Here is a 15415-nt window from a genome sequence, read left to right as displayed (position 1 = left end):
GCAAAGGAGGAAAAACCCAACACCCAACCCCAACCAACCAATTTTCCCTTGCAACCGCTGCAATCGTGTCTGCCTGTCCCGCATCGGACTTGTCAGCCACAAACGAGCCTGCAGCTGACGTGGACTTTTTACCCCCTCCATAAATCTTCGTCCGCGAAGCCAAGCCAAAGAAGAAAGAAGAAGAAGAAGTGGGTGCATTGAATGGTGAGGCAGACTCGATGAACTGAATGGCCAATTCATCTATTTATGTTGTGGTCTTAAGAGAATTCTAGATAAACACATGAAGGAAATAGAAGTATGTGTATCATGTTTGAGGAACAAAGTTTATGTTTTCATTGAACATCATGTTTGGGCAGACATGGGCTGTTGTATTGTTCTATGTTCTTTTTCCTTTTGTTGTCAACTGAATTTCTCTTTGTTTCGGAAACCTGCCATCCCTGGAAGCATTTGTGATGCACAACATTACACTCTCTTCCAATAATAACATTTATTTGGGGAGAGACCAAAGCTATCAAAGAACACAGGAGAATTGGAACAGTTGCTAGCCAGCTGAGCTACCCTGCTATTCCAGTATGATCACGGCTGATCTGTTCCAGGCCTCGACTTTGCTTGTGCTCTCGGTTATTTTCTCTTTTAAAAATGCCATGCTTGGAACTTTTGTAGTGGCACATTTTCTGGGTGTTACTCATAACAATACCCTAATATGCTTCAATTCATTTAAAAAATGCAATCCATTTGTTAAAACAAGTTTTGTTTCGCATGTTGCCCAGGCAAGACAACGAAGATAAGTGTGAGGTGTTACATTTTGGTAGGGCTAAATCAAAAGAGGGCATCCAAGGTGAATGGTTGGGTATTGAAGAGTGCAATAGAACAGAGGGATCTAAGAATAATTCTGCATCACATGTGGTGCAGAAAGCTTATGGTATGTTGGCCTTTATAAATCAGAGCATTAAGTATAGGAGCTGGGATGTTATGTTAAAATTGTATAAGGCATTGATAAGGCATTGGAGTATTTCGTACACTTTTGGTCACCAAAGTATAGGAAAGATATCAACAAATTGGAGCAAGTGTTGAGAAAATTTACTAGAATGTTTCTGGGGTTACAGGGCCTAAGTTATAGGGAAAGGTTAAATGTTAGGTCTTTATTCTTTGGACTGTAGAAGGTTGAGAGGGGACTTGATTGGGGTATTTAAAACAATTAGGGGTATAGTTAGAATTGACATGGAGAGGCTTTTTCCTTTAAGAAAGGGAGAGATACAAACAAGAGGACATGAGTTGAGAGTTAGGAGGCAAAAGTTTAGAGGAAACATGAGGGAGACTTCTTTACTCAGAGTGGTGTGTGTGTGTGTGTGTGCATTGAGCTTCTAGATGAAGTGGCAGAGGCAGACTTGATATCAGCATTTAAGGAGAAATTGGATATGTATATGGATGGGAAAGGAATGGAGGGTTATGGGTTAAGTGTAGATCAGTGGGGTTATTTGGGAGAAAATGTTCAGCATGGTCTAGAAGGCCCAAGTTGGCCTGTTTCTATGGTGCAATCAATATGATTATATGGTCGTGCAATAATATCAAATAATTTAACAAATCGTTTACAAGGGAGGACTTAAAAGAAAAAAATAGCATACCTCCAGTTTTTTATAATTAAATTTTAAATACCTTAATTCCACACTGAGAAAAACCATTAACGTACACTGCTGAAAGCAGACTGGGCATGAAAAATATTTGAAGCATCGAACTAAATTTAATTGATGGATGGTGAGGATATTAAAGTGACAGGGTCATCAATTTCATTCTCATACCAGCATATTGCAAGTGCAGGAACAGATCAGAATTCAAAATTGAAAGTACAGATTCGAACCATCGTAATGTTGAAAACTCATATTAAATTATCCCAGTATAGAAAGAGATAATAAATATGAAGGATAAATAAATATTCACAATTGCAGTTAGTTCAAAATAAATGGTGTTTCAATATTGCTAACAGGTCCTGGGTAGTGAGGGAAGATTCAAGGGCCTGATAGTGGATTAAAAACTGTTCATGAACTTGGAGGTGCTGGACTTCAGGCTTCTGTACCTTTTGCCTAAACGTAGCAGTGAGACTGTGAGCAGGGAGATGGGATCCTTTATTATGTTGGCTGTCTTTTGATGCAACATCTCACGTAGATGTCTTCAATCGATGGAAGGTCAGAGCCCATTTTGGGTTTGAGTACTGTTACAAGCTCAAAGGACCCCACAACCTAGCAGCCATAGACATTCACCAAGACCAGTGGCTTTCAAAATGAAAGTTATTTTCAATCAACTTCAAACATGAAAATAGAATCAAACTTTAACTTAACTCTATTCTATACTAACCCAAATTATCCCCTTCTAATTCTAAGCACATGTGTATGTAATGTATGTGTAAATTCAAGAAAAGTTCTTTGGTTCACAGCTGGTTGCAGGCAATCACCATACTGCCCACAAAATTTAACATGTATGAAGTTCACCAGGCTTGGTGCTTGAAAGGTAAATGTTTACTGCTCAGGAAGATTCTTGAAGGGTTTGCAGAGAGATTTATTGTTCCAGGATTTCCACAACTGAGGTACCACCACTAGTTACCTCAGGGTCTCGCTGATGAAATTTGCCCCATCAAGGTCTTCTAGATGGTAACCTCTTTCTTCAAGGTACCACAGAGTTCCCTTCCTTCCTCTATTTCAAGAGAAACATCAGACAGATAGCACTTCCAGCCATCTACTGCTCTGGAACTTGCTTTCATCAGTTTCAAACAGTTTTTACCTGGATTGCACTTTTCAGTTACTTGTCAGTGTCGCACACACTGACTGACTGAGCTGTTAACTCAACTCTCTCTCTTTTCCAACTGCAACTCCAAACAGAGCATGTGACTCGTGTCTTGCAAAACTCCCACCTTCTCCAGCAAACAACAGGAGTTCTTTCTTATGCTCCATCTGTTGTTATCTTGGGTAGACAATCCAGAATTGGCCTTTCTGTGAGCACTTTGACTCCAGCAAGACAATGGTCAAGCATTTTGACATCAATTCAGTTAACACCTACTTGTGAAATGTGCTTACATTCTCCAGAGATCTTACAATGTGAATTCTTCAGTCTTTCAAATAAAATCTGTTTTAAAATGTGTGTATGTATGTGACCAACTCTAAATCTTATAAATTCTCCACAAATATTAATATTGTTACAGTACATTTGGAACTTTCTGCAGACTTTGCATCCTTGTATACTGGGATATCCATTGAGGTATTACAGGTAATGATTTAGAAATAAAAGATAGGACAGGTACAATCTCTCTGAGGGGGCTATACTGTAAGCCCCACTCTCAATGACTTGAGAAATGGAGGAATAGTTATGTAGTGAATAACAAAAGTCTGCTGATGCTGTGATTGTAGTAAAAAGACAGAAAAACTGGAGGAAATCAGCAGGTCTCGCAGCATACATATGAGGTAAAGATATATAACCAATGCTTCAGGCTGTGCCCTTCTTCAAGGTATGAGTTTTTTTTTAAAAAGCAGGCAGGTACCTGAATTAAAAGGCTGGGGAGAAGAAAAGAAAGGGCAGGGGTAGGAGCACAGACCAACAGGCAAAGAATGATAATTGGACATGGGTAGAAAGATGGGAGGAAAGGTAAGAATTGATCAGGGAAGGGGGTGGCTCTGTGGATGTAGATCTGGAAGAAAGGAGACAAGGAAAAGGAAAGAGAGAGAGAGACACACATACAGAGCTAAAGGAAAGGAGAAATAGGGATAGTAAGGGAGGGTTTGGCTAATGGAAACCGGAGAAGTCGATATTAATGCCATCTAGTTGGAGAGTGCCCTCTTGGAAGATGAGGTGTCCAACCAATTTACAGATGGTGTGACAGAGTATTTAGAGGTGGCTTGGGAGGAATTGTTAGAGCAGCTTGCACACACCCATTTTAAAACAGAATTTTTGCAGGACTTTTGCTGAGTGCATTTTGTAGAAAGCAACAAAGTAGCAATGGCAGCAGCTTGCCTGGGAAAGCATGTGATCTTTGCAGGCTTTGCACTCAGAGAGGTAGGGAGTGAGTGAGAAAGAGACACAGAAATCTGTTCCAGAGGGACAAGCTGGCAAACTTTGGAAGGCTGCCTGGTCAAAGGAGAAGACTGGCAGTCTGAAAGGTGACCTGAAAGAAAGAGGATGATCTGAGGATCATCAAGTTTCGTCAGCAAGACTGATTGAGAAGGAATCAGTTGTTGGTGTCCTGGAAAAGGAATCTCTCTCTGAAAACTAGTAAGAATCTTCCTGAGTGGTAACCATTTCCCTGTTAAGCACCAAAGATTGGTGAACTTTGTCAATGCTAACTTCTGTGCACAGTACAAGAATTGCCTGCAACCAGTGAGATTGAACTGTGATCCAAAGAACTTTTCTAATCTTAAACATACATTATACACACCTGCGTTTAGTGTTAGAGGGGGGATTAAGTTGGTTAAGTTATAAGTTAAAATTTAATTCTGTTTTCTTGTTCAAATATAATTAAAAACTAGTTTTGTTTAAATAACCCTGTGTTATTGTGCATATCTATTGCTGTTTATTTTTGGGGTCCTCTGGACTCCATAACGGTGGAGTCAGTCTGACAGTGCATGAGACCATGGACAGATATGTCAGCAAGAGAATGGAACAGGGAATTTTAAAAGATTGCCTCTGGAAGATCCATGCTATGGCTGCGGTCAATGAAGTGATGTCCAAGTCTGCATCCATTCTCTCCAATGTAGAGGAGACCGCAAAGGGAATACTGGATGCAGTATATTACTCCCACAGATTTACAAATGAAGTGTTGTTTTACTTGAAGGACTATTTGGGACCCCAAATGGTGCTGAGGGAAGAGGTGTGGGCGCAAGCTCGGCAGCTCCTGGCATCACTCGGGTTAGTGCCAAGGGGTGATTGGCAGGAAGAGAGCAGTAGATGAGGGGGTCATGGAAGGAGCATTCCCTACAGATGGCAGAGAGGGGAGGAGAAGGGAAAATGTGTCTGGTGGTGGAAATAGCAGAGGAGAATATGTTGGATGTGGCTGCTGGTGAGGGGGTTGGTGAGACAAGGGGAATCCTGTCCTTGTGTGTGTGGGCGGGGGGTGGGGGTGGGGCAGGGCAAATGCACGGGTAATGGAGGATATGTGTGTGAGGGCCAAGTTGATGGTTGTAGAGAGGAAGCCATGTCTTTTGCTGAAGGACAACTCAGATGATCTTGCATGGAAACATCTCGTCCTGGGAGCAGATGCAACCGAAATGGAGAAATAGAGAGAAAGGAATGGAATCCTTAAAGGGGACAGACTGTGAAGAGGTGTAGCTGTGGGAGTTGTTGGGTTTGTAGAAGATGTCTTTCGAGAGTTCGTCTCCCGAGATGAAGACCGAATGATTGACAAGGGTAGCATTTTGGACACAGTGACCACAATTCCTTGACCTTCAGCATTGCTATAGGAAAGTATTTAATTGGGGAAGGGATAATTCTGCAAGAACGAGAAAATGAACTGTCCTCAGGGAAATGCACAGACGTAATATGGAGGATGTTTAGAGTCCTGAATAGGTTTGCCCTACTGAGACAGGAAAAAGATGGTAGACTAAAAGAATAATGTTTGATAAGCAAGATGGGGCTAGTTGTGAAGAAGGAAGCATGTATAAATTTTAGGATGTAAAAGTCAGGAAGGGCTCATGGGAATTGTATGATATCCAGGAAGGAGCATGAAAGGACTTGAGAGAGCTAGAAGTGGGTGTTGTAAGGGTTTGTGTGAATCCCACAGGTTAAGAACCAGACCAAGTTCGAGGTACAAAGCACATTTATTTTGGGGATGCAGGTGGAGCAACAGGATCAAAATGCTTAATGAACCTAAACACACACACACAATACACAAGGGGTGAATATACACCGGATAATGAGGAAGAAACGACAGAACTGGTGAAATGATGCAAATACACATACAATCAACAGTCAGAATCAAGGTGATACTACGTGCCCCACCCCTTGTCCTGTATGGACACGGCTCTAGCTACCTAACTTTGGGACTTGCCCCAACCCAATGCAAAAGGTGAATCATGCCACGAGGGGTCAAAAAGAGGGAGAACAAAGGGAAGCACGGTCCTTTATAACCCTGCAGCAGGTTTTGGGGGGGCCAATCACTTGGGAGCAGGCTGGGCCCCATTGGCTGCTCTGGCCAATGGCTTGAAGCCAAGTGCAGGGGCTCAACAGGGGTCAGCCCAGGTGATGCACCTGGGCCAATTGGCTAAAGGTCGAGGCTAAGACCAGGCAGGCTGCCTGGACTCCAGCACCTGATAATTTAGATGGACCAATCGTGGGGGTCACCTTGATGCCTTGGGGTGAGTCTGACCTTGAGTGTCCTCCGAATAGGAGTGTGGCAGCGCCACCATGTGGTGGCTACAATCTCTCCATTACAGGGGACAAGTAAGATTAAAGAAAACTCCGAGGTGTTTCGATAACAGCATTGACCATAGCTGAAAAGCAAATAAAGAATACACTCACTTATTTCTTTCAGCACACCATGAAGTTGACTTTCTTTTATTATACACTAGAGACAACATTGCATGCTTCAACTCCCCAAATACCACCCAGCCAAACTCCTCTGACCTTCTCACTACCACGTGGGTCACTGGTGATCCTGACACCCATATACTAACATTTAATGCGCCCACACATGCACGGTATTACTTGCGCACGTCGCATCACTTACATCATCAGCAGCAGCCAACACATCTTCCGACGATGGTAAGACTCTGACAGTTCTACACCAATGAGAAGAACATAAGGATGATTAGAGTGCAGGTTTGATCCATTAGGTTGAAAGGGAGAATGTGTGCCTGGTGGAAGAGGTAAGGGAGGAACTAAGTATATGCAGTATGTTGCCTCAGTGCTTATTAGGTACCTTGATGAATATGAGTTTAGATAGGAAAGAGAGGAAGAGATTTCTGGGGATTTGGCGATGATATTTACGTCCTCTGACAGCAGGAGCGGTACCAGAAAATTGAAGAATGACCAATCCATGTTTAAAAAAGGTAAGAGGGAGAATCCTGGGAATTATAAACCAGTGAGTGTTGCATCAATAATGGGCAAACTATTGGAGATTCTTGGGGATAGGAGTTATGACCATTTAGAAATGCAGTATTTAAGCAGAGGTTCTTGATTAAAGTGAAACACAAAATTTGTAAAAGTTGTAATAACACACCAAAATGCTGGAGGAGCTAAGCTGGTCTTTTCAGCGTTTATGGGAGACAAAGATGTATTACTGACATTTTGGGTCTGTGCCCTTCTTCAAGGATTAAGCCAGAAGCAGGAAATCTCAAAGTCTAAGAATTCAGACAATGGTGGCTGGTGGAGGAATCCAGACCAACAAAAGGTGTTAATTGGATATGATAAGGGACAAGGAAAGAATTTATCATGTACGAAAGGAGACGGAATGGAGAGAGAGATAGGGAAAGGCGACAGGGAAGAAGGTTGGGGGGGGGGGGGCTAGTTTTAACGAAAGCCAGAGGGTATGGATAGGAAGAAAGGTGAGAATTGATCTGGTGGATCTGTGGCTGCAGATCTGGAGGAAAGGAGACCGAGAAAAGGAAAGGAAGAGAGAGAGCTAAAGGAAAGGAGAAATAAGGATAATAGGTGAGGATTGTGGCTTATGGAAAGTGGAGACATCAACGTTAATGTCGTGTGGTTGGAAGGTACCCAGTTGGAAGATGAGGTGTTGTTCCTCCAATTGGCAGGTGATCTCAGTCTGGCAATACATGAGATTATGGACAGACATGCTAACATGGGAATGGGATGGAAAACTGAAATGGGTGGCCACTGGGAGATCCATGCTATTGCGGTGGACAGAGTAGAGGTGCTCAACAAAGCGATCTCCCAGTCTACATCCAGTCTCTCTGATGCAGAGGAGATCAAAATGCAAAAGCGATAAGGTACCAGAGGCAGTACATAGCCCCTGCAGATTCACAAGTGAAATGTTGCTTCACTTGGAAGGACTGTTTGGGGCCCTGACTGGTGGTATGGGTGCAAGTGGAGCATCTCCTGCAGTCACAGGGTAGATCCCAAGGGGACATTTGGTGGGGAGAGTGGAGTGGACGAGGGAGTCATGGAAGGAGAGGTCCCTGCAGAGGAGGGAATATGTGTCTCGTGGTGGGATCATTTAGTCGGTGGCGGAAACGGCAGAGGAGGATGTGTTGGATGCGGAGGCTGGTGGGGTGGTAGGGGAGAACAAGAGAAATCCTGTCCTTGTTACACGTGCGGGCTGTGGGGGTCAGGGTAATGGAGGATATGCGGGTGAGCACTGAATTGATGGTGGTAGAGGGAAAGCCATGTGGTTTGAAGAAGGGCATCTCTAATGATCTGGCATGGAAGTCCTCATCCTGGATGCAGATGCGATGGAGATGGAGGAATTGAGAGAATGAAATGGAATCCTTATAGGGGACAGAGTGGGAAGAGGTGTAGTCGAGGTAGCTGTGGGAGTTGGTGGGTTTATAGAAGATGTCTGTTGAGAGTTGTCTCCCGAGATTGAGACAAGAGAGACTGAGGAAAGGGAGAGTTTTTGCTAGAGATGACCTGAGTGAATTTGAGGTCGGGGTAGAAGTTGGCATCAAAGTGGATGAAGTCAATGAGCTCATCATGAGGCATCACCAAAGGAGTCATTGATGTAGCAGAGGAAGAGTTGAGGGGCCTTGCATGTATTGGCTTTTAGTATGGATTGATCTATGCATCCAACAAAAAGTTAGGCAGTGAAAAGGTTCTTGACTGGCCTGGCCATCAAAGCTTATGGGGAGAAGGCCAGGCAGTGGGGCAAAGTGAGAAATGGATCAGCTCATGATTAAATGGTGGGGCAGACTCAATGGGCTAAATGGCCTATTTCTGTTCCTCTTTTGTGGACATTATTCTCGGGAATAGTATGGTTTTATGGGGGTCAGGTCGTACATCAAGCCTAAAGAAATTGATGAAAGTCAGACAGTGGGTGTGGTGTATGTGGATTTTGGTGAGCCATTTGTCGTGAATCATCAGATCCATGGAACTTTGCTTGACTTCAGAATTGCCTGCTTGCAGAAACCAGAAGGTAGTAGTAGATAGAATGTATTTTGCCTGGAAGTTGGTGACTAGTGATATTTACAGTAATCTGCTCATGGAGCCTTGCTCTTTGTTATACTAAGGTAGGTGTTATGGATCATGTAGAAGGTTGCCATAGGTTACAATGGGATATTATAGACTGCAGAGTTGGGAGGAGAAATGGCAGATGGAGTTCAATATTGATGTCTGAAGTAATCCACTTTGGAAGATAGATGCTGAAGGCAGAGGACATGATTAATGGCTGGAGGAATAGATAGACCTTGGGGGGTGGGGGGTCAAGATCCATGATTCTTTAAGGTTGTGCAAATTCATAGTATGGTTAAGAAGGTGTGTGTTGTGCTGGCATTCACTCAGGGTTTTAGTTCAAGTGTGGTGAGGTAATGTTGCAGCTCTACAAAACTGGTTAGACCACACTTGGAGCGCTTGACGTCCTGCTTTGCGGAAACTGCCAAAATGTTTGACCTGGAAGTCAGCCTGAAGAAAACTGAGGTCCTCCATCAGCCAGCTCCCCACCATGACTACCAGCCCCCCCACATCTCCATCGGGCACACAAAACTCAAAACGGTCAACCAGTTTACCTATCTCGGCTGCACCATTTCATCAGATGCAAGGATCGACAATGAGATAGACAACAGACTCGCCAAGGCAAATAGCGCCTTTGGAAGACTACACAAAAGAGTCTGGAAAAACAACCAACTGAAAAACCTCACAAAGATAAGCGTATACAGAGCCGTTGTCATACCCACACTCCTGTTCGGCTCCGAATCATGGGTCCTCTACCGGCACCACCTACGGCTCCTAGAACGCTTCCACCAGCGTTGTCTCCGCTCCATCCTCAACATCCATTGGAGCGCTCACACCCCTAACGTCGAGGTACTCGAGATGGCAGAGGTCGACAGCATCGAGTCCACGCTGCTGAAGATCCAGCTGCGCTGGATGGGTCACGTCTCCAGAATGGAGGACCATCGCCTTCCCAAGATCGTATTATATGGCGAGCTCTCCACTGGCCACCGTGACAGAGGTGCACCAAAGAAAAGGTACAAGGACTGCCTAAAGAAATCTCTTGGTGCGTGCCACATTGACCACCGCCAGTGGGCTGATAACGCCTCAAACCGTGCATCTTGGCGCCTCACAGTTTGGCGGGCAGCAGCCTCCTTTGAAGAAGACCGCAGAGCCCACCTCACTGACAAAAGGCAAAGGAGGAAAAACCCAACACCCAACCCCAACCAACCAATTTTCCCTTGCAACCGCTGCAATCGTGTCTGCCTGTCCCGCATCGGACTGGTCAGCCACAAACGAGCCTGCAGCTGACGTGGACTTTTTTTACCCCCTCCATAAATCTTCGTCCGCGAAGCCAAGCCAAAGAAAAAAAAAAGTTGCCATATTAGGAAAAATGTAGATGCTTTAGAGAAGGAGCAGAAGAGATTTACCCGGATGTTGCCTGTATTAGAGAATCAATATGAATCAAGGTTAACAAAGATGGGGCTTCATGCTTCCGAGTGACGAAGAATAAGAGGTGACTGAGTTGAGGTTATAAGATTGGGGGGCATAGATAAGGTAGACAGCCAAAAACTTTTTTCCTAGAGTGAGAATAGCAAATACAAGCAGACATCTGTTTAAGGTGAGTGGAAGAAATTTCAGGGAGATGTCAGTGGTAAGGTTTTTACTCAAAGTGGAGGGGGTCATGGAATGTATTGCTGGCGCGGTGGTGGTGGCTGGTGCAATAAGAAACCTTCAAGAGACTTAGGCCAATGGATGAAAGAAGAGAGTTATGGGTGTGAGGTAGGGAAGTGTTAGATTGTCGTGGAGTATGTTTACATAGTTTGGCACAACACCATGGACTGAGGGGCCTGTGCTGTAATGTTCTAAGAAACAGCAGCTGTAGATACGAATAGATCTGGATTCATCACTTTCTGTCCTCCCTTTTCTCCTCATCAATAAAGAATAAGAATTCAAGGAGATTTTACATCCCAAAGGTCATAGAAATTGTATCTTGATTTGTTTCATTACTTTTATTTAGTTAGTGAATGAGAACTTTATCCATATGGTCATGATTTTTTCATACTCACAGAATAGTTATTTCACATATTCGTCACCCACTGTGTAAAAGGCATTAATCTTTTGAAGATTTGTTCTTGAGTTCAAATATGTGTTGTGGAGTTTGTATTTAAAAATGTGATTTTTTTTTGAGTTTATGTTTAAATTTGACAGTGTGCATGCAAAAAATTTGAATGGCTTTTAAATAGATTAAGTTGCTACTACACTATACTCAGATGTTTTTTGTTTTGTGTTTTTTAAGTAAATCAATGTGTTTTATCATTTTCTATTAGGTTTCTTGATAACAGGCTGTTTGCAACTTGTTCTGATGATACGACAGTGGCACTGTGGGATTTACGGAACCTTAACACAAAAGTTTGCACCTTGCATGGCCATACTAGTTGGGTGAAGAATATTGAATATGATACTAATACAAGGCTACTGGTAACATCAGGATTTGATGGAAATGTAATCACGTGGGACACAAACAGGTTGGTCTTTTGCATGCTCTACAATAAAGTTTTGTTTGCTGAGAAAAATCTGTGCATCTTTGAGAGGAGATCTATACCCAAGATGGTGTAAATTAATGGTGTTGTGTCTGATGGCAACTTTTTAGGGAAGTAAACTAATTTTTCGGGGGAAAAAATGGATTTTGCTGAAGATTTCCTTAACTTTTTTTCCCCCCAGAGCCAATATCTTAAAATTTATCACCTCTATTCTGTTGAGGTTAACTGGTGTTGATTTTTCAGTCAGCATTTTTACAATGCAATTTTTTTTCTCTCTGCTGTTTGCAGATGTGTGCATATTGATGTCACATAGCCTGAAGCTGCCATTATTTTGTTTTGGTAATGCTATCAATGGCTTATTTACACCAATGGTACACTCATCCCTTTTTATTTTCCAATGTTCTCATCTAGTTTCTTCCCCCACCCCCATCCCAGATTCTACCACTAGGTTTACCAGGATGTTGCCTGCTTTAGAGGGCATGAGTTATAGGGAGAGATTAGAGAACTTGGGTTGTTATCTCTGGAGCATTGGAAGCTGAGGGGTGACCTGATAGAGCTGCATCAAATCATGAGAGGGATGGATAAGGTGGACAGCAGAAATCCTTTCGACGGTGCAAAAGTGTCACACTTGCATTGAAGGTGAGGGGAAGGAAATTTAAGAAAGATGTATGAGGCAATTTTTTTTTGCACAGAGTGATGGGTGCCTGGGACAGGCTGCCAGGAATAGTGGTGGCTTTTAAGTGGCTTCTAGATAGACATGAATGTGAAAGTCAGAAAGGGATATCCATCAAGTGCAAGCTGCAGATTTTTTTGGGGTTTTTTTTTGCCCGAAAAAGTGGTCCAAAAAATTTGATTATACAAGTTCTATGGTACATTTGAAATGAGAGAGGGAAAATTTTAAGAGATATGTGAGGAATATATTACTTGTTAGTTGGATGAACTGATATTATCCACATTGAATCCATTTGAAATTTTTCAGGTCACCTGCCAGTTGCTTTTAAAGCCACTCATGTTCTCAATCTCTTTCAATTTTTGGATGTTGACAGATTGGAGGACTTTATTAAGGCAATATTGGATTGGCTGACTTTATTTTCTCTTGAGTGAAAGAATTGGAGGAGTGAGATGAGAGCCACAAAGAGGGGAGATAGATACATGGATACAAAGGAAAGCATCAAACAAAAAGCTAATGCTTTTTGTCACCAAGAGTAGTGGGAAATTGGAAGATTGGGAGAACTTCAAAAAGCACCAAAGAACCAGCAAGAAATCAATAAAGAAAGGAAAGATGTGTTACGGAAGTAAACTAATACAAATAGTACCAATTTTTTATTTAATATAAAGCGAAAAGTGGTAGATAAAGTGAATGTTGGTGCTTTGGAAGATGAAAAAGTGTATAGAACGTTACAGTGTAGTACAAGTCCTTCAGCCCATGATGCAATATTCATCACCCACTGCGTAAACGGCATTAATCTTTTGAAGATTTGTTCTTGAGTTCAAATGTTTGTTGTGGAGTTTGTATTTAAAAATGTGATTTTTTTTGTGTTTTATGTTTAAACTCAACAGTGTGCATGCAAAAAATTTGAATGGCTTTTAAATAGATTAAGTTACTGCTACACTATACTCTGAGATGTTTTTTGTTTTGTGTTTTATAAGTAAATTAATGTGTTTTATCGTTTTCTTTTAGGTTTCTTGATAACAGGCTGTTTGCAACTTGTTCTGATGACATGACAATGCCATGAGGCAACCTATGCAAATTTACTTGATAATCTAATCCTTCCTTGTCACATCCATAATCCTCTATTTTTCTGACATCCACATACCTTTCTAGGAGTCTTTTGAGGAGCCTCCATCACCACCCCTGGCAATGCATTCCAGGCACCCACTAGTCTCAATGTTTTTTTAAAAAAAACTTCTTTTGACACTTCTGCTGAACTCTCCTCCACATCTTAAATTGGTGCCCTCTAATATTTGCTATTGTTGCGGGGTGGGGGGGAGGGGGGGTGGAATAGATGCTGCTTTTCCACCCTTTCTCAGCCCCTCATAATCTTGTGTACCTTGATTAAGTCTCCTCTCATTCTTTGTCACACCAAAGAGATAAGCCTGAGATCTGTCAATTTTGCTTGATAAGACATGATCTTCAATCCAGGCAGCATCCTAGTTGATCTCTGCACCCTCTCTAAAGTGTGAACATCCTTCCTGTCATGAAGTAACGAGAACTGAACACCAGTGTGTCTAACCAGAGTCTTATAGAACTGCAACATTACCTCAAAGCTCTTAAACGCAATCCCCGAATAATGAAAGCAAGCACATCACACTACCTAAAATTAATGGGTAATGCAGAAAAAGCCAAGACCTTAAATGACTATTTTGTGATTGTATTCACGGTGGTGGACACATCTAACATGTTAGAGAGATGTTATGGATATGGTGGCAGGTGAGGAGCTCAATATTATCATCATCACTGGAGCGGTAGTGCAGAGTAAACAGTAGGCCTGAAGATACCCAAGTCCCGTGGTCCCAAGGGACTGAAGGAAATGCCAAGTTATAGTAGAAGCATTTGGTAAAAATTACTAATATTCTTTATAGCCTTTGAGTAGGTCCCAGCAAATTGGAAGATAGTAAATGTCACACCACTGTCTGTAATTGGGAAAAGGCTGGAAACTCTCAGGAAGGAAGTGGGACATATGGATAGAAATTGTTCCATCAGGCAAAAGCAACAAGAATTCAGCAAGTACAAGTCATGTTTGACAAACTTGTGAGAATTCTTTGAGGATATAATGAGAGTCGTGGATGTTGTGTACAGTAAGATGCTCATCATCATCAATAAGACAAGGTCCATGGAGTTGGGGGGGGGAAATGTATCAACATGGATTTTTTTTCTTTGGCTTGGCTTCGCGGACGAAGATTTATGGAGGGGGTAAAAAGTCCACGTCAGCTGCAGGCTCGTTTGTGGCTGACCAGTCCGATGCGGGACAGGCAGACACGATTGCAGCGGTTGCAAGGGAAAATTGGTTGGTTGGGGTTGGGTGTTGGGTTTTTCCTCCTTTGCCTTTTGTCAGTGAGGTGGGCTCTGCGGTCTTCTTCAAAGGAGGCTGCTGCCCGCCAAACTGTGAGGCGCCAAGATGCACGGTTTGAGGCGTTATCAGCCCACTGGCGGTGGTCAATGTGGCAGGCACCAAGAGATTTCTTTAGGCAGTCCTTGTACCTTTTCTTTGGTGCACCTCTGTCACGGTGGCCAGTGGAGAGCTCGCCATATAATACGATCTTGGGAAGGCGATGGTCCTCCATTCTGGAGACGTGACCCATCCAGCGCAGCTGGATCTTCAGCAGCGTGGACTCGATGCTGTCGACCTCTGCCATCTCGAGTACCTCGACGTTAGGGGTGTGAGCGCTCCAATGGATGTTGAGGATGGAGCGGAGACAACGCTGGTGGAAGCGTTCTAGGAGCCGTAGGTGGTGCCGGTAGAGGACCCATGATTCGGAGCCGAACAGGAGTGTGGGTATGACAACGGCTCTGTATACGCTTATCTTTGTGAGGTTTTTCAGTTGGTTGTTTTTCCAGACTCTATCCATCAACATGGATAGTGGCTTGGTTAACGGACAGAAAGGATTGAGTTGGGATAAATGGATGTTTTTCTGGTTAGGAATGAATGGTGAATAGAGTGCCGCAGGGCTCCATTCTGGGCCTGCAACTGTTTTCAATATATATCTTAATGATATGGAACAGGGGACCAAATGTAGTTTATCCAAGTTTGCAAATGATTCTTAAGATGAATAGAAAATCAAATTGTGCAGAG

General features: G+C 42.9%; 1 protein-coding gene and 1 long non-coding RNA gene across 3 annotated transcripts in view; one reads left to right on the top strand and one right to left on the bottom strand.

Moving 5' to 3' along the window:
* LOC138757945 (uncharacterized) overlaps positions 1-15415 on the bottom strand; it is a 54772-nt gene that overhangs the window by 6562 nt on the left and 32795 nt on the right. The window contains exon 2 of the long non-coding RNA XR_011354002.1: positions 6707-6758. This is a non-coding gene — a long non-coding RNA (uncharacterized lncRNA). The remainder of the gene's footprint in view (positions 1-6706; positions 6759-15415) is intronic.
* wdr32 (WD repeat domain 32) overlaps positions 1-15415 on the top strand; it is a 70946-nt gene that overhangs the window by 28911 nt on the left and 26620 nt on the right. For both annotated transcript variants that reach the window (XM_069926127.1, XM_069926126.1), the window contains exon 3: positions 11409-11606. In XM_069926127.1, coding sequence (XP_069782228.1) covers positions 11409-11606 — 198 coding nt within the window. The remainder of the gene's footprint in view (positions 1-11408; positions 11607-15415) is intronic.

This window comes from Narcine bancroftii, chromosome 3, assembly GCF_036971445.1.
Source record: "Narcine bancroftii isolate sNarBan1 chromosome 3, sNarBan1.hap1, whole genome shotgun sequence".
NCBI lineage: Eukaryota > Metazoa > Chordata > Chondrichthyes > Torpediniformes > Narcinidae > Narcine > Narcine bancroftii.
This window is presented reverse-complemented; position numbering and strand designations above follow the sequence as displayed.